Genomic DNA, 19,557 nt, shown 5'->3' with positions numbered 1-19,557 from the left:
GGGACTCGCATGGCAGGCGCAGTGCTGAAGCAAGGCTCACTTCTTGTCCCCGGGTGGGTGGTGGTTAACCGGGGTGCAGAGACAGTAAATAACCACAGCCTGACAAGATAATTACAGGGAATTTAATGTCTTCTGGGTTTTTCTCTCCTTTTTCTCAGTCGGCATTTCCCAGCACGATCTTTGAAGCCGGGGTGCACGCGGTGGCTTGCCTATGGCATGGGCATAGCGTGCTGCGTGGGAGGCATCCCTCGTGAAAAACAGCTGGAAAAATCTCATGGAGGTTCTTGGTGCCTTCTCTAGGGATTTCTTTCCGTGTTGAAAATGTGGCCTTGGCCAAAGCACTTCAGCTACCAAGAGCTTTGCCATGGAAAGCACCGGTCAGAAAACTTTCTGCTAACAAACCCTCACCATCTAATATGCACGAGGACTCTCACAGTTTATAACCAGTACCGGCATACTTTATTAGATTTTGTTGGGTACTATTTTTGAAGACCTTATGCTTTATCATCTGTCAGTCTAAGCTACCAGATTTTTTGGTCTTTTCCTCAGCTTATTTATTTAAGCCATCCAGTATTTTGCAGTACAGCTCAACTCCTGGGTGCAGGATCTTTTATTTAACCTTTGTGTGAACCAAAGCTCGGCAGAAAAAGAAAAGGAATAAAGCGGTATATGCAAGGCTTAAGTTGCTGTTGATTGAATCATTAAAATGCTAGGCTAGTTTTGCTTTTTCAGAGAGTGTCTGTGTGTGAGCAGGTCTGTTCTTTAGCTCTATATATCAACAAGCAAAAGCAAAAGAAAAGGATTATTTGTGATTACCTTAAATGTCGTTATTTGGAAGAATAACAAAAAAAAAAATCGAATCTCTTTCTGTCTTCATTCATGGAGACCAAAGTTCTATCTAGTTTCTCCACGAAGTTATGACTACACCTGAGCAGTTCAAATGGCCACTGGTGCTCACAGCTATCAATGTTGTTTGAGACATCGCATGTGCAAATGTGAACCCTTTATTGCATGTGAAATATGGATGAAGGTATGTTCCAGAACAGGGCTTGGGAATTTGGATGAAATATGTTTAGATAGCCAGCCCTCAAAGGGCTGCAAAATTTAGTTAAAATCATATAAGAAGCAGCATTTTTTTTTAATTTCTGCTGCATACTAATTTGGCTTGGGGCAAAAAATGTCTTTTTTTTAATATATTGTGATTACCTGGGTCAGAGTCTGCAAAACATTGGGTGCAATATTGGTGGGAGAAGGTAAAGCGCAGCTCACAGAAGGGTGCACACATGTCCCTTGGGAACTCTCCTGAGTTTATAGTGAGACATTTGGCCCCCAGGAAAGGCAATAAATCAGAGTCACCTTACCCCAGAGCTGAACACTTGACCTGGGGAGACGTTACGTGCAAGACAGGAATGGGGGAATGCTCTCACTGCAGAGAACGCAGCCATCGCCCCTGCCACTGTCTCGCTCAGGGTTTCGAGTCTGCAGTGGGGTTATTTCTGGGATATTGTAAAACACCAGGTGTATGGGATTACGTGAGGAATGTTTTGCTATCAAATCAGTTTTGCTATTATCAGAGTTTTGAAGAGGAGAAACACCAGGAAGAGTCTGGATTAATCAAAAATCTTTTTTTTTTTTAATCTCAGTCATTTGGCCTGTTTTTTTTTCTAAGAGAGAGAGGAAAATTGAAATCTGAATTAAAGCTGTGATTGATTGTGAGAAACTCCTTTCTCCTATGTGTGTATCTTTGGAGGAAAACTGATCTTCCACACACCTTCAGAGCGGCTCCTGCTTTTTACCTTGGGAGCAGGGGAAGGAAACCACCACCACCGGGCTTCCAAAGTCTCTGCTTGTAACAGCTGAGAGGAATTTGCACATCTAATTTACCACGGGCAATGCCAGTGGGGCTGTGTACCCTGTGCTATGTGTCCACTCCAGCCAATCTCTTCAAACCCAACATCACGAAATAAGTTTGGCTTTAAAACTAGACCAGAGCCTGGTCACACTCAAAGCCTAAAACCAGCACCAGCTGAAGGAGAGGTGTTCAGGCTGGAGCTGGCCAGAAACAGAAAAAGAAGCAGGAAAGCTTGATGTTATCAAGTTGTTTCTGTTTCACAGAACGTGAAATATATATTTTTTTCTCAACTTCTCCCCCATTGAGCACAATTAATTAAATAATACCTAAATCTCTCTCTAGCTTCCTTTCTCTATATGATTTTTTTAATCCTTTATGGGAAGGTTAGGACTCACAAAAGTGACTCTGGGAGACAAAGAAAATAGTGGAAAATAGAGGATAAAGTTCCCTAGAAAACTCTTGGTGACTCAGCAAGAAATAGATGAAGAAGGAAAGAGGCCAAGAAAATGAACAAATTTATTTTCCAAAGTTTGGGGCTTTGAGACAAGAACTGGACAATTTTGGCAAATGTCAAAGCATTTGGGGGCAATTTGGATTTCCAAAAAGAGCTAATTTTAAGTTAAAATATGTTTTGGGTGAAAACATTTACCAATTTTAACCTATTACTCTTCAAATCGTATTTACTTAGACACCTCTAGCCAGCTCCATGCCAAAAGATTTGAATACTTACGTAGGACCCTCACGCCGTGCTTCAAGGCTTGCACGCGGCTGGGCTCCATGGACATGCTGAGCATCGTCTGCTGCCCGCCGATGGTGCAGACCTGGTTTTCCTGGGCAGCCTGCCTGAACATGACCATGAGCTGGTTGGCGATGATGGTGTTGAGCACAGAAATGACGACCATGGGGAACACGAAGGAGATGAAAGTGTTGACCTGCGGGGCAGAGATGTGGCACAGTCAAGGGATGAGAAGGATCAGTGGAGCAGGAGATTGTGTTTTATTTCTCACAGCAATAGAGAAACAGCCTGCAGTGGAAATCTTTTCCCTCCTCTTACTCTGCTGGCTTCGGCTTTTGAAGGCTTATTGCAGAGAGGGAAAACTCAAACACCGCTGACATACATTCATTCATGTGGGTCAACACTCAAAAAAGGCAAATTCATTCACATTCAATTATGTTGTCTTCCCCTTTTCAGTGCAGTTCATTGCCAGAAATGTCTCGACCAAAACATGTCATTGATCTTTTCATCTCACGAACAGCAGGACGCTTCTTAGCTTTCATTGTGTGTACTGTGACTTCTAAATAACACTATGTTATTGTATTTTTTCTTTATTATGAGCAGTCCCTGGGATCTTTTTAACTTTCTTTTTTGTGTTCTGTCCTTTCCTTGTAGATTTAATGACAGCGTTTTGTTATCTCATAATCAAATTATCCAATAAACCTTGTGCCTTAAAGGATTAAAATTGATCGGAATAAACAAGTGGAAGTTGTAATGGTTTTAGTATAAATTATTTGATTACTACAGTTTTGATAAAATTAAATGGAGGATCAAATTAAGCAGTGATTGAATCAAGTGGAAGTCACTGTTTGTGTCAAATAAAAGCAGGAAGGCTTTGTGAGGGCCTTCTGCGCTGTCTAGAAACCCCGCTGGAGCGGAGCTTAACTAACGGCAGCCCAGGGAAACAGAGGCACGTGTAGGATTTGCCTGCGTGCCTGTGGCAAGGCTGCGGTGGTGGGATGCTGAGCTGCCGTGCTAACTTCTTCCCCAGATAGCCACAAAGCTTGCACCTCAGTGCTCTAAAATACAGAAGCAACCCTGCACCCCAAGCCAACCCCACGTCCCTCTGCAGACTGCAAAACCAAGAAAGCCTCATCTACAAACGGGTGCTCCGTCTGCTCGGATGGAGACATCCCCGCTGCACCCACCCACCCGCGCAGCACCATCACCTCAGTGTACAAGCATTTGCTGGACACCCAGTATCTAGCGCAGATGTGTGGTCTCTTTGCTCTGTAGGGATTCAGAAATGCCGGAGATGAACGGAAAGATGGAGAAAGAATCCAACCACACCCCCAGGATGCCACAGGGGATCCATAAAAGAAAGAACTAAGAAGCGCACAAGCACATGGGGAGCAGGTGCACTGGCAATCAGAAGCACTTAAGTTTCTTTGTTCCTAAATTTGAGAAAGATGCAACTCCTCCTTTGGTGAAGACAGGCAGTGTTGTTGTTGCCAAAGTTTTCTTTAGATGGATCAAGTCTCTATACAGCTTTGTGCTCCTGAGCTCAACACGTTTAGCAGAAGTACCAGCTGGGTTTCGTCTCTCGCAACCCACGTGGTGAGAACATCGTCTCTCATTTATGCTGGTAATAATAATAATAGCGCTTCTCTGCGGACTGAAGAAATTCCTAGATATACCCCACCATTACAAGCTGTTAATGGCCTCTTTTGTTACATATATAGCGGTTTTCTAAGCTTCTAAAAGATAACACATTTTACAGCCTCCTGCATGTAAAGAAGAGTTATCTTTTGGAGTCGCCTCAAGATGCAAAGAAAGATCATTAAGCAGTAGGGACCAAGTTCTCAGCTGGTACAAAATGACACGGTTTCACTAAGAGACTAATTTGTGCTTGTAAAGAACCCGCTCCATTTATTTGACCTTCATGATGCAGCTGGGCTGCGTTGGTGCACACAGGGGTGAAAGAGCTTGGGAAATTGTCTAGAATAGCGTTGACTTTCCCTTTTATGAATTGCCATGGTAAAAGCGTGAAAACTGCATGCTTTCTATGAAAGGCTGTATTTAAAGATTTTTTCCCATATCTTGATTTGTACCAAAACTCTCGTGTAGTTTAAAAAAATTCAATACTTTCCCCAGAGGCAGACGGTTTTAATTTGTGGAAAGAATTATTTGCAAACACAAACTCTCAAGGACCATAAAGGCTAGAAAAGCTTTTCCCCCTCCCACAAACGCTCTGTATTCAGTGTTTTTTCCGGCGAGCTGCTTGCGGGGTTGTGCGAGTGTGGACCCCGGCGCCCTGTGCAGGGCAGTGCAGTAACACTTCATTTCCAGGTGACTCCGCACGCTGCTGGAGCTGATGCCTCCAACACCTCTTCAAAGCCAGTGGAAAATTTTCCACCTTCTTCAAGAGGAGCCGGTCCGGGATCGCAGGACTACACATTCAAAGGTCTTCGGGAGGAGGAAGACTTGTATAGGTGTTTAATGGGATTTTTTACAGCACTGAAACTCCTAACATCAGTGGGACTAAAGGGGCTACAGCTGTCAGTGAACACCTATGGGAGCCTTTGGGTCCTTATATACCTTTGCAGATCACTCTGGCCTTGGGAAGGAGGATTTAGACAGTGTCCAGGTTCATTTTTGACCTGAAAGTCTTGGGCTTTATGTTGGCTCACCATGGAAAGGACAGCTTATGTGATATTAGATCTAAACATAATAATTCTGTATTCAGGGTCGTTTGGATGCCCAAGCAGAGTGCTCTGGCCATATCTCTGCTATCACCAAGTGTGGTTCAGTCTGATTCTCCTCTCTGTTAAAACAGATGTGTTTGCATCAGTGTAAACCCACCAGATCCGAGGCTTCTGCTCAGCACCGTGGTGGGCAGTGACGTGCAGCATGAGCACAGTGTGGAAGCACAAAGCTGTACATGGAAAGGCTTAGCCCTGGCTGCTCTCTAATGTAAAAAAACCCGACACCACAAACCCTGTGACTGTGTGTTAAATCCTCACGAAAAAAGAAAGAAAATCTAATAGTACAGTGTTTGCCACTGGCAGGAGAGAATGAAACACTAACCCACTTCCATGCTGCTGTCGCTCCTGTAATCAGTGCAGTCCTAAAAGCCATTCAAACACCAGGCTGGCAGCATCTGTGGGATGGGATTAGTCCTCAGGACCAAATCGTGTTTTGTCTCGTACAGAACAACAACCTTCCCTTCCAGCACTGCCTGAGCAGTAACACTCAGAGACCCGAAACGCTGCTCTGGCTGCGCTGCGCAGGATGGCGACGACGTGGATGCCATCTGAGGGCGAGCTCCCAGCAGAAATCTCTGCCCGGACCCTGTCCCCATGAAGGCATCCCTGAGATATCTGATCACTTGAGGGGTGCAAAGACATGGCAGAGACACCCGCTCTGCCTCAGCCAGTCCTCAGGGGTACAACGCCTGCACGGCCCCCCAAGGCGGTGATGCTGACCTTCCCAGCCCCATCTTGGTGGCCATGGGGGTCCTGTCCTGCCCAGGCACCGAGCCTCCCTGACTCTCTAGCGATGATGCACTTTTCATCTCAGCTTTCTCCTAGCCCTCTATTGTAAAAGGTGATTTTAATGCCAGCCAAAACGTGAAGCATTAAAATTATGCAGGGTTTTGCAGGACACAGAAGACAGAGCAAATCTGGGGATGGGGCTTCATAAGCTCCTGAGAAGACAATGGAAATTTATGGAATTTGTCACACTTCTGGAAGGGAAAAAATGCAGTTATCAGCCTCCCTCGGTCAGCTCAACAAAAATCAGACTTTGTGTGAGACTAGAGAATTCAACACGATGTGAGTTTTCTTCTTCCTTCCAAACAGGAGCGTGGGAGAGACACGGGGGAAGGGACCAGAAAAATCAAGTGACACAAAAGCAGAAACCATTTCTTGGGTTTGTGACTCTTCCTAAATCTCTTGTATGGAAAACTGCTCCCCTGGCTCTGCTGAGCTTCAAGCTGACGTGATTTGTTTTTGCCAAGGCGTCCCTCAAATTATTTTGCTGCCGTGGTTTCCCTGGGTTACCACTAAAAGCAGACATCAGCTCGCTCGCAATGGTGATGGAGAAGATGAGCACATAACTTCACTAGGGACTCCCCAGAGGGCTTAAATGAGTCCTGTAAATCAGAAGTTTTGCAAAGGTTTATTCTTTTGTGCTCTAAGGTGACTTCTGGAGGAACACGGACTCAGAGGCCACTTTGGAAGAAGATAGTTTTTCCATCCCTCCTACAAGCCCAGACTTTTGTCTTATATGTATCTGAAGGGGGGAGGGGGAATATTACATGTTACAGGCATTTACAGCTCACCTTTGCTCCCAGCAAAACTCAATCGCCTGAGCCACCTACAGCTGACTGTTCCCACGGTCCGTCAGCGCACGGCTTTGGAGGGGTACAGAACTTTTAATGAGTGTTTGTAGATACTTTACGAGGTCTTGGAGCATTTAAGTGGTTAAAAGTAAAAAATTAGGCTAAAGGCTCTTCCTGGAGATACAGTAGCAAGTCAAACACCTCCACTGAAAGTATTTATAATAAAAAAAAGCCCAGAACCAGAACTATTCATAATATTTTCATTGAAAGAATTTTGATGAGAAAATGTTCCTTTACTGAGATCGTAAAAGATCTTTGAACTTGCGTCTTGTGTTTTCCCACAAGCCAGCCTTTTTTCTAAATAAGTAAATAAATTCCCACAAAGCAAATGAAGCGTGAAACGCCGGTCGCAGCAGCAGCACGGCACGGTGCACCGCACCGGTGCATCCCACGAAGCAGCACCCGGGACCCCCTGCCAGCAGGAGCAAGACCCCCAGAGTGGACATGAGGGGCAGCTGAGATTTAGGGACAATTTTAGCTCTGGGTTATGACAGCAGTTTTGTGGCAGAGACCAGAGATGTTCCCTCATTGCCTGATAAATGAGGTGACAGCAGAGCCAAATTCTTGGTCCCTGTCAGTGCCACGTCTCTGGAGACACGGCCCCTTCCAGCAGTGAGCTGGGATGCTCAGAGCAATTTTTCCCCCTTCTTCTTCAGGGATGTGAGAAGGACAATTAAAACGGAGAGAAGAAATGTGGAGGATGGTGAGCTGGTAAAACCTCACCCGGACTGACTAAGCTTCTCTCGTACTTCATTTCCCCGTGGCACGCCTGCCTGCCAGCTGGGAAATGCTATGAAATGGCTGTCAGCCTTTCCGTTTTCTGCTGGGGAGGATTTCTCATTGCAGAGACTCTCCTCTGGTCCAGCCATCCCTTGAGGGCACGCCTGGGGAAATGGTTGAGAAACTCAAAAGGAGCTGAAAAATATCTCAGGAGGAGATTTGTCTTTGCTGGTTTCCTGGAAGTGATGATGGATCCTGGAGGACTGAGGATGCAGGCTATCGTTTGATTCATGGTTTTGAGCAAATCAATTAAACCACATAGCTGGGATTTAACAATCTACCACATTCTGGTTCACCTCATTTCCAATGGAAATGAAAAGTAAATTATCCTCCCCCTGACTGTGGAGGCAGTATTGTTAGCATATGTCAATCAGAAAAGCACATTCTGCTACATCAACATTCGGCTGCCAAAAAATCTTATTTGACTAAATGTACTTTACAAAATTACCAGTTATCTCACTCAGTGGCTGGAATTAGCATTTTTTTAACCACCCCGTGGATAATTTCAGCCTTTAATAAGCACAGTGCTGCATTCCTGGATACGGCAACCTGTGGAAGACAAAGCAGGAAGGGGAAAGGTACATGGAGCTGGCATGCCAAAAGGAGCATTTGGCAATGGCACTCGTGTTTGGTGTTCACAGGATGTATCTGATGAAAAATCCAATTTTTTTTTCCCCCGGTAAATAAATTACCATCTAATTAAAGCCCATCGTTGCATAGCTTTCCAGATTTTCATGCCAAGTATCTAGCGGTTATCAGCTAAATGCCATTACTTAGATACAACAGGGCAGGAGAGGTCTGCGTTTGTGAGTGGTGGAAGAAAATAACAACTGCTTTTGTAGCCAGTACCTGGTACAAGGAGGAATGCAGAAGCCAAAAAACTGCAGCCTAGGACGGGAATTCAGCTCTTCTGGAAATTTTTGAGAAATTTTATTAATTTCAGAGTGTATTAGCACTAGATTTTAGTGGAAAATCTTTCCAATCTTTCCTCTCTCTGATCATTCATTTAATAAATATCTAAGTTAAATCTGCAGATTCAAGGAGGAAGCTTAAAACAGTATGGAAGTGAGAGAATAAAATAAGGAATCTGAAATGCTCGAGTGGGTATCCAACACTAGTGGAGACCTGTTCTACAGGGTACGGGTGCCGGTCCTTATCTTGGATAAGTGCATCCTGCTGTGGGAACACAAATCCTGGACAAATAGGGATAGGGCCAGGTACTGAAGCCTGTGTGTAGATCTGGAGCTCCAACAGCGAACTTGAGCTCGATCTTTGCACAGTGCGGGTTTTAACTCAGGCAGGTTTGCCTATCACGTTTTATTTCTGGTGGCTGCTATCTCAAGCAGCCCTGGCAGCGTGGTACGGTGTGACACGGCCGTCACCCTCGGACGCGGATGGGTAGCGCCAGGTGCCCTGTGCGGGCTCACTTGGCGGCTGCATGCGGGTATGGCCGGATCCTGCATCCCTGCAGGGTCCCCTGGCGACACAGAACACGCTGCCTTGGGACTTCATCAGCTGGGTGAAATGACCCTCCCCTTGCCTCGTAACCAGAAACAGTATGTAAATATCTGATGGAGATCCAGGTGATGGGACATTATATCCCATCATTAACTTAATGAATAACCGAAGAAAAGGTACCAAAACCCAACTAATATTTTATCTTTAAAACATTCTGAAAAAATAACCACAAAAGACTCTGGCTGTTATCACACCATAAACCCTGCACCTCTTCTATCCAGCTATAGGTGAGTATGGATTCCATACATCTCATCCAAGGTAACAGGGGGTGATGGTGTGAATTGCTCTAATCTCATCCCAAAGAGCTCCCCCGTTCACCTCCACCAGCTGGACGTGCAGACCCGAGGGATTGAGAAGCACCTTCACTCTGCCCCAGCGAGGCGTTTTCGAAATATCAAACCCAGACATTTCAAATAAAGGTTACGGGGATGTGAAACATTGCTCGCAGGCACAGGTATCTGATGTCAAAATGTTACGATCAGCTACGCATTAGAGAAGCAAACCTTGAAGCTAGGACACAGCTGCGCGGGGACAGGGGGACGGGTGGCAGGCACAAGCAGCTGAACCTCTGGGAGTCGGGGCGGTGATGCGGGTGCGAGCCTGATCTAAACGCGGAGATGAGCAGGACATCAAATGTGTGTCGTTCAGGGGAAAAGAAAACAAAGGAAAGCCTGAAACGCAGGTGGATCTTGCCCAATCCACCTCTGATAAAGTAACTCAGTGGTTTTTGCTGACCTCAGCTGGCATGGGCTGCAGGAGCTCGAATTGGCCAAACCGGTGTAGTTTAGACCTCTGCAGGAGTCTCAGTTCTCTTCTTGTTTTGGATAGGGTCTGGGAATAGGGGACTGCAGGTACTGCTGCTTGGGTGAAGAAAGAGAGCACACAAGTCTGGAGATAAACTGTCAGATGGAGCTGATGGATGCTCCCAAGTGACTGGACCAGGCCCTGTCCCCGTGACGCTACTGCCCTGCAGCCATTAATGTCAATGAGACTGGTACTTAATTAATTGCATGGCAAGGACGTGTGAGCATCTGGTACTGACACATCCTTTTACTGGCCGTATTCGCTGAAGGAAGACAACTCAGAGGACAATACAAAACACTTGCGCAGGTGCTCTGGCTGCTTGCTTCCATTAAAATCTTTCAGGTTTTGTATTCATAGATATTTATATCAGAAGAAAATGCATGTTACTACAACGCTTATGGTGACAGCATGCATTGTTTGCAGTCTCTGCTGTACTTTAAGATCTACAAGCACCTGCAGCCTACGGCAAACCAGGACTTGTTCCGCCTGGTAATGCACAGGAACCACTCGCGGGCTAGTGGTCCTCCCCCCTCTCTGTGCTGGCTGGATGCCTCCGATGTTGTCTCCAACTGGCTAACACCAGACGTGAACTCTTCCAAAGGGCTTAAATTAGCTCTAGCATTGAGATCAGAAGGAGGATCTGCTTAAACTCCGTTTTCATTAGCATGGTAACATGCCTTCTCTCTTTAGATCCAAGGCCATCATGACAGAGTGACCAGTCAGTGTGGATTAAGATATTAAGAATAACCAACGTGTAATGTTTTCAAGCTTATGTGTGGTCCCACACTGATGAACTATAATGGGAATGCAGAGCAGCTAATGATCTTGAGAAGTTAAGTTAATCACATACTCTGCAGGAGTTAATCAGATACAGAACAGATGGAAATAAATTGCATACTGACAAAAAAATCCATCATATCTCTATGGCAAAAACATTCCACTAGCTTTCCCATTCATAAATCTCCCTCCATGGAGAAATAATTTGTTCATAAAAAACAACATCTGATGCAGAACAACTTAAATGGGTCTCTTGCTCATGATGGGTCGGCAAAGATGACAGAGCATTGAATAATGGTGGCATTTCTGAGCTTGACTGGATACCTGAAGAGATCATTTAACCTCATTTCTATGCATAGTTACAATCCTGTGGCCTAAAATATTTTCAGATTTATCATAAGTAATAGCAAAAAGGTATTATTCATACATAAGTGTTTGATATAAAGCTTATTATTCCTAATTGTACACCAGGGTAATACCTAAGTATCAAACTCCCTGGGGACCTCAAAGCTCTTTATTACCTTGCTAAATGCCAGAGAACTTTCTTCACTATAACTATTCATAAGAGAAAACATCCTCCTCTCCTGATCTTTGGGACACCAGTCTCAAACCCTGAAAGGCTCTTCCGATTCCAGCTCCCAAGAAGAGAGAAAAGCTGTGAAATTCAGGAAATCCTGGAAATAATGGACTGGAGAATGGGCAAATGGGAAGGTTTTAAGGTTTGCCACTGTGCGTTGCAGAATGCCTTGTTGCGCATCATGGATATCCAGCTTTATCACTCCATAAAACTGAAGGATAAAAGAATGTTTATTTAGAAAAATGAAAGAATAAACCAGTTACTAAAAAAACCCCAACCCTAAACAAAAAAACCTCAAACCCTCACTGGGATTATGCTTGATGAAGTTGATGTAGATGGGTTTGGGGGACTTGTACATCTCACTTCAGTTAATCTAGGGCCTCCTGCCAGTGATCTAAGAGGGATATGTGGAAGCTAAAATGGAAGGGTTCTGGCCCAGGATGGCTGCTGCCTCCCCGTACCTGGTGAGGGAGGAAGGAAGAAGTGACAGAGCAGTGGTGATGATCTTCCATCATGTCATCATTAACCCGAAAGCTTCAAATCTTCCCCCCTTCCTCCTTCAGGAAATCTTCCTTCTTAGTTTCCTGCAATTGGGTACATTGAGCTACAAGGTAAATTAATTAAATTTACCCAATTTTGCTTGCAAACAAGAATAAAGTCGATTTGTATGCTGTCAGTTTACTGGCCTCAGCTTTGCTCCTCAGATCTAATTATCCATAGCACTATTTAGGGCAATATCTTTGGTTGAACAAAAACTCAGTGAGTAATGTTCTTGATTTTCCCTTTGAACATGCAGGTCTTTGTTACTATTTCCCCCTCACCCTCCCCAGCAGCTGTATTCTACTGAAGGGGAAATAATACTTCAGCTCCAAATGACAGGTTGGAAATATTCTTTAAAGAATTTACCAGTGCAGTTGGATTTCAGTTCTCACTATCTGCTGGTATTTTAGTTCCTACTTGTTTTCACCAAAGGGATATTGCCCATCGCCTATCACAATATATTTTCTTTTCTCCAGTTCTGCTGCTTGTCAGTCCTCTAAATAATTTAATAAATGTTCATACAGTGCCTAATATTCCTGATGTCTGAGTAATCCTAATCCAGATTTTGCAGTTATTTTGTGTCTATCCTCTTGCCTATCTTCTTTTCCACCGTGCATTGCACAAGCCGTGGGGGCTCACGTGGTGGACATTCATCCAAAGACAGTGCCTCCGTGGCTTGGTGCTTCCCCTGGTGCGGGCTGATGCTCTCTGTTGAGGGTAGCTAATGATGTCCTTGTCAAAACCGAGAAAATCATCCTCAACTACAAGCGCTCAGCACATCCGACGCTCCTGCTCCCGATGCGTGGGTTTTGCAGCCTGGGACGGGTGCAGGGGTGGCACTGGCAGAGACTGGTACTCAATTTAATTGCAGCCTTAATGAGAGTGCAGACTACACGTATGTCTTAGAGGCGTATCGCCATGCAAATAAATCACAGCAGCTGATTTTGAGAGCTGATACCCGGATCTTTGCTTCTCTAACATCTGCTTGTTATTCCGCACTTCTTCAATTCATGCTTGGGATAGTTGTTGTAATGAATGAGACTATTATGTTTGGATATTCTCTCAGAGAGTATGTCAAAAAAAGAATGCAACCATGGTGACAGTCTATCCCTCAACTTTTCTTGTTCTGGTAAAATTCAGTCATTTCGGTCCCGATAATCAAAACGGATGGCTTTTGCCTATGTGGGTATGAAGTCACTTACAGGGAGCAGGACAGCGTGGGGATTTCTAGTTAGTGTTTTAGGAGTAAAATAAAGGAAAAGGTGCCAGCATGGGAGTATACTAAGCAAAGATTTCTAACTGCGAAGAGCAGTAAACAGTTAAATCAAGTGGCGCTTGCTTGCTTTCTTCCCACACTCTCTTGGCAATCTATGGTAGATGGATCATGACAGAGAAGAATGTGGGTCTGCTCTGCTCACGTGGGGACCATCAAACTTCAGTTTTACACTCGGCACGTGGCAACACCGCAGCCAGGCTCGGCCCTGCGGGAGCGGGGTGCGGGGCTCCCCTCTGCTGCCGGCGTCCAAGCTGGGTCCAGGCAGGGGGTCCCACGCCAGGGCCAGCCCGTGGGTGTGCAAAGCAGCAGTGACCCCCCGCCTCCTGCTCTTTGTGGGGGAAAAACGGGGATGCAACCAGCAGCTGGATGACAAGCAAGCACACGCTCACTAGAGCGAGAGTGCAGGGTAATTAATAAATCAGGTCCATCCCCCAGGACGATGCTGAAGATTTAAGATAGAGACTTTGCTATAAACCAAGCCAGCGGCTAAAGCCTTCAGCCTGATGCATGAGGCACGCACACTACAGAAGGATTTAAAGGAGAGTTAATTTAAAAAAACAAATGGAAAGAAGAAATCATTCTCCTACTGAAAAACACATTGGACCCGATTCTGGTTTTGCACGTCCTGCCAGGTGAGGTGGAGGTAGACGAGGGTAAGAGGTGCTATAGGTGTCTGAGAGACAAGTGAGATCATGACAAAGAATGATCTATCTGTTGAATTATGTTTCAGGATCAAATTTTCTGAAGCTATTTGTAATATTTCACATACGCTGAAAAGTCATATTAATATAGCTGGTAAAATAACAGCTTGTCTGCTTAAAATAATTAGTAGTTGACAAATGGGTTGAATTTTAAATCCATGAGGAGCTTTGGTTAGCACTAATAAATGTTGATTAAGGTAGCAATTAAAATCTAACAATCTCTCTGGGGGTCTGAACTTTAAAGTTTGGAACATTCCCCAATTTACAGAGAAAATGCTACAGTTCCTCCCCAAGTTGCATTATTAAGCTGTGGCAGTGCGGATCTTTTGTCTTTATTTTTTTCCAGTTTACACAAATTAATTGCAGCTTAAAGTAGTGCCCCGCAGCCAGGGGCAGCAGCCAGCACCTATCCTACTCTAACACCTGGTCGATGTAAAAACCTTGGTACAGCGGTGGCATTTAGCAGTGTGAGGTTTTAGCTTTCTCTCGAGTAAGTTAATGCTGTAAGACCCTCTTGAAGTCCCTATTTCCATGGCAGGAGGCAGTACCTGTCCCTCTTCTCATCAGGCTTTGAAGTGGGCTGGAGAGATCTCCATCCCTCCTTCAAGCTGTTCTCCTGCTTCGGAAATGTAGCTGACCTCTCAAAAACAAACAAGGTCAAGTAGCGCTCAGTGTGCGCTCATCTCTCCTGAATCTCTCTCCTGCTGCTCTGAGAGACCCGACTATGCATCTATTAATCAGGATGATTGGATGAGCTACCAAGAAAAAGTGTTGACTAGGTGGTGTCTTGAGGAAGACTAAAATTATCTCCCTCTGCTGCACTTGAGCAGTGTGACCAAGGCAAATGAAGAAGCACATTTTTGTTTATAGACTTGTTTTACTGATGTATCATCACGGGACTATTCACGAAGGTCTCAGATTCTTTGCGATCTTACTAAACCTGAGAAAATTTCAGTCATTTCCCTGCAGTTTTCTATTTTTGAAGGAGGAAAGCGCATTTGTATTTCACGGAGCACCTCTTTTACGCTGGCCAAATCCTTTTGTTTTTTCACACTTGCTGTGGGCAAGGCATAAATCTAACAAAACCAGATTTGTCTTTCTTTATCACACACTAGCTGTATGTCCTCCATTAACTACATTTCTTCTCCCAGTTCGTAAGCTGAATGCCAGCAGGACAAAAAGAGGAATACAGTGTGAATTGGGAGTGACTTCGTCCTCTCGTGCTCCCAGCGTGAATGGGAGTGCATCTGTACGTCCGCCTTTGTCGGGCAGCTTTAATGGCCAGACACGTCATTATATTGTTAGATTACAGTCTGCTTTTTCACGTCTGTTCCTGCTGACTTTGGGAGCAGCTGAAACAAGGTCCTTTGCCTGTAGGGTATTTGCAGTGGCTGTTATTGAATAAAGAGATCAGCAGAAAATTTGCGCACATCGTAGTCACCGTGCTCAAATCCAGGGACCGCTCCTGGGGGAAAGCTGGGAGGTCAGAAGGAAGCTGTGTCCCCTTCACCTCCCAGAGCTCCTACTCAGGATGGTGGCTGCTGCTTGTCCTCCTCTTGGCCCTAGCACCCTCAGCGGCAAAGGAGATCTTGACTGCATGTGAAACAGCCTCCGTCCTGGACAACTTCTTGTTCTGGGAAGGACCTTTAATAATCTGCAAAATTTGTAGGTGCTTTCTCAGCCCAGCCTGTGCAGTCTGAGTGTGGCTGTTGGTTTCTCCACAGCACTGCATGTTCCTCAGTACATTTGCTGAGTCCATCCATTGCTAAGGATATTTACATCAGGAGAGAGATGGAGAGCTGAGGATGTGAAGAGCTGGAGGAGGAAAGGGAAGAAATCTGTCCAGAGAGTGGAAAAAAAAGCCCATTCTCTCAGTCGATGTGTGTATCACTTTTTTTTTCTTTTTCTTTTCTGTGTGGTAAGGGTGAAAGACAAATGGCTCAGATAAATACAGAAAGGGACAAAAATGAAAGTGTTGATAGCTTGAGATGCTCGGAGCTATTTTTGTTCAAAGGAGGCATGAGAACGGGGTGCAATTATGCATCTACATTTGAGTGAGCAATTTCCATGCCTGAAGCTTTAAGACAGGTCGCTCTCCAGGCAAGATGGATGCAAGGGTTGAACCAGCCAGGAACTGGAGCCGCAGCAGGGCCCAAGAGACCAGCGGTGAGCATTGGCGGTGAGCATTGGCTCGGCTAGCTCGGCACTGCTGTAGTGGGGCTTTCAGGGAAAAGAGCGGCTGCTGCCAGAGGTTCCCAGGTGGACACAGTCATCCTGGACATCTCCATCCACAGCCAATACCACCTTCCACAAGCAGTGGTATTAAAGCTGGCTGAGATGGGTCTACTGGTGCTTCAATGGGTGCTCAGGGCTGCTGTGGACACATCACCTTGGGTCTCGAAAGATTATTCTACGGGAAACCACGAGCTCCCTAAGAGAAACCAGGGTGATTATTCATGCACAGACTTCCAGACTACTTGAAAGGGCCTATTTAATATTTTTACAGTAATACTATGCACTCTGCTGCTCTTACTGTAGAATTACAGGTGTCAACCTGAGGAGGTGGGGGGGGGGGGGCATGTTTTTGGAGAAGACCATTTTGCCAGAGAGATGAGACAAACAGAGCAGCTGCAGAGAGACCTGGCATCTCCAAGGAGCTCAGAGGATCTACAGGTTTCAGAGTGCTGACCTGCCGCCTTGCAAAACCATGAAGATAAATCAGCAGGTAAATACACGTATAGCAGGGGCAGTACGGAAGTACACGTTGGCTCAAGTGATGAGCAAGGAAAAGTGATAGCAGGGGGAGAAATCCTAAATCTAGCATAGATAGAGAGGGGAGCGGATATGAGAGCCACCCTTCCCTGGTGACAATGTCTCTGTTGGCTAATTAAAACCCACTGCAATGAACAGGTCTGATCCCAATGAGCTGCAGGTCTGAAGCCTAACTGGAGAGCTGGAAGGCCACCGTAACCCCAAATCCACATGGTCTTTCAGAAAATGATCCCAAGGCAAAACATATCAAGAGGGATATGGCGCTCTACTGCAAACCATAGCAAAGACAAGTCCTGATTGCATTTCTATTTCTCAAAATTGATTTTTTTTTTTTAAAGTAAAATGCAAAGTGAACATGTGGGACCAAATGCTATTGGATAAGACTGCAAATGAGACTAACAGGCCAAATGTCAGATTTGTTTCTGGTGTAGCTGCTGAGGAGTCATTACTGAATACAGCCTTTATGTAACCTACTTTGCTTTAAGACATAATCCAGCCACCAGATGACTGGCATGAGGAAGATGTCTTGTCTGTGGGCTGGCTTCTTTTCTGTTATAAATGTCTTTGGACCTTACCCCAAAGCATCTGGCTGTAGCCAGCATTTGAGATTGGCTAAAAGTCTGATGGATGAGGCAAATCTGAGGTGCTGGGTTAATTAACTCCTTGGATTCTGTACGGAGCTGTGTCTGCCTGCAAAGATATAAACTGCTATTCCTTAAATTAAGATTCTGATTGCAGGTTTAGAAAAATCTCTAACTATTTCCCCATGACAGTTCAAATTCCTTTATAGCAATTTGCAGCCTGTTAACAGTAGGGTTGTTTTTCAGATTTACCTTTCTCAAAACCACAAGGGTCCATGGAGGAATGGCTGAAAACATTAACCCAGAAGCTGGAGCAGAAATCACCTTCCAATGTCCTGGGTTCTGCCATGCAAGAATCAGGAGCTAAATTTCTGCAGATACCCAGTAACTCTTGGTCCTGTTCAAGGATCTGAGTGTGGCTGCTGGTAACATCATCCTCTGCTCACAGAGATGTTGCAGCTGGTGTTGCTGGCACTTGCTTACACTGGCCTTTGCTATGCATTAACTAAAATAATTTCCTTTTTAAGCACAAGAATTTCAGTGCAAAAATCACTGCATTTATCCCTAAGGCAGGCTTCCCAGACACAAGACTCAGTCTCAGGTAGAAACCATTCCTTTCTAAACAGTTATGGAGGCAGAGTCCTTGCAGAAGAGGAGGTGATTTAGCCAGATGAAATAATCACAGTGTCATGAATGCAGCCAGGATTTCCCTGTTAATTACCTAACTGGTTAATTAAGGGGCTGGGTTTTTATTAAAATTAATTCTCATCTTTGTAAAATACATGGCTTAAAAAGGGGATAGTGCTGAAGTGTTTATCACTGATGCCCTAAGATGCTAATTTCCCAATGTTATGACTTGTAATCAAGATTAATTTTCTCTGACTTACCCTCCAAAGGAAAGACTTTACACCAGTTTTGACATTTAAATTACCTTAGATTTGCAAGTCCAATATTGTCATAAATATTCATAGCCAAGAATTGAGTATTTAGTCTTTAATTTTTAAAATTTTTTATTCACCACTAAAACTGGTTTCAGAACAAGGACAGAGAAATGAAGCACCTTTTATTTGGATCAATGGGCGCATCTGGGTTTGCTACTCCAACAGTGGACTGACACATTACATTTCTGTCTGATGCTGCTGTTGAACATCCCATACAGCAAAAATTTGATGGTGAAGCCATCCTTTGATCACTTTCCTTATGTCTATTTGCAAAAAGCTACTTTTACGTAGAAGTTACTGGACAGCACTGTCATTGTTTTAGCACGTCTCATGTCCATTACTGCATGAAACGAGGAAAGGCCAGTGCAAACCACAAAACCAGATCTCCAGGCAGCCGGCAGCCGCCGGCACGAACCACTGCCGGGTGCCGTAGCTGGCATCGCTGTGTCTGGTCTCTCCTCTTGGGCAGGCAGAGCATTTAGGCTTTCGCAGTTATACAAACAGAAGATGCTTGACTTGCCCTGGACGCTGTCCCTGTGCACACAAACCCCAGCTTGGCACGGGCGAGATGCCGGCTGAAAAGAGATGCCCAGGGATTTGTGAAAAAGTGCCTTTTTGGTGCTTCCTGGCTTCTACCCTCTGAGCTCACTTGTAGGTACTGACCCTGCCCTGGCGCCGAGCTTGTGCCCAGGGTGACAGTGTGTCAGCCTAAGCGCGTTGCCCACAAACATCCCAGTTAAACCGAGCAGGCTCTGTGCTAAGGAAGGAGCCCCGCACCCTCCGGCAGTAACGGCGAGGTGCTGCTTTTCTCCAGCCACCCCATTCATTCCGTCTCTTTGGCACCATTTCAGTGACGAATGGAGTTTGCGCATCACCCCGGGGAGGCTGCCAGTCCCCATGTGAAGCAACGCGGCCGCGTTGCTTCACATGGGGACTGGCAGCCTCCCCGGGGTGATGCGCAAACTCCATTCGTCTTCCCTGTGCAGAGGTTCAGCTGCTGGCAGAAACCCAGGTGAGGAGCAGGAGAGGTGAGATGCTCCTGCCCTTGCTGGTGTGGGTCTCTTTGGTGGCTGATTTCTGTCCCAAAATGTTTTAAAGATACTCCATTTTTCTCCAGGATTTTGTGAGAACATGGGTCGACGTGGGATGGGAAGAAGGACGGGATCAGCCCATATGTCAAGAACGGGGCTGGCTCTGCTCAGAGCCTCACAGCCGAAAGCTGACGGATCCTGCCAGGTAACTACCTGCACGCGTCAGTCTCAATAAAGGGCAAATTGGCTTTCTAATGAAACATTCTCCTCATTTCAGTGACTGATGACTT

At 45.3% G+C, this 19,557-nt stretch overlaps 1 protein-coding gene across 1 annotated transcript in view; it reads right to left on the bottom strand.

Moving 5' to 3' along the window:
• NTSR1 (neurotensin receptor 1) overlaps positions 1-19,557 on the bottom strand; it is a 63,483-nt gene that overhangs the window by 16,088 nt on the left and 27,838 nt on the right. The window contains exon 2 of the mRNA XM_075166677.1: positions 2,583-2,784. Within this exon, the coding sequence (XP_075022778.1) occupies positions 2,583-2,784 (202 nt within the window). The remainder of the gene's footprint in view (positions 1-2,582; positions 2,785-19,557) is intronic.

Source organism: Calonectris borealis, chromosome 17, assembly GCF_964195595.1.
Source record: "Calonectris borealis chromosome 17, bCalBor7.hap1.2, whole genome shotgun sequence".
In the NCBI taxonomy this organism is placed as follows: domain Eukaryota; kingdom Metazoa; phylum Chordata; class Aves; order Procellariiformes; family Procellariidae; genus Calonectris; species Calonectris borealis.
This window is presented reverse-complemented; position numbering and strand designations above follow the sequence as displayed.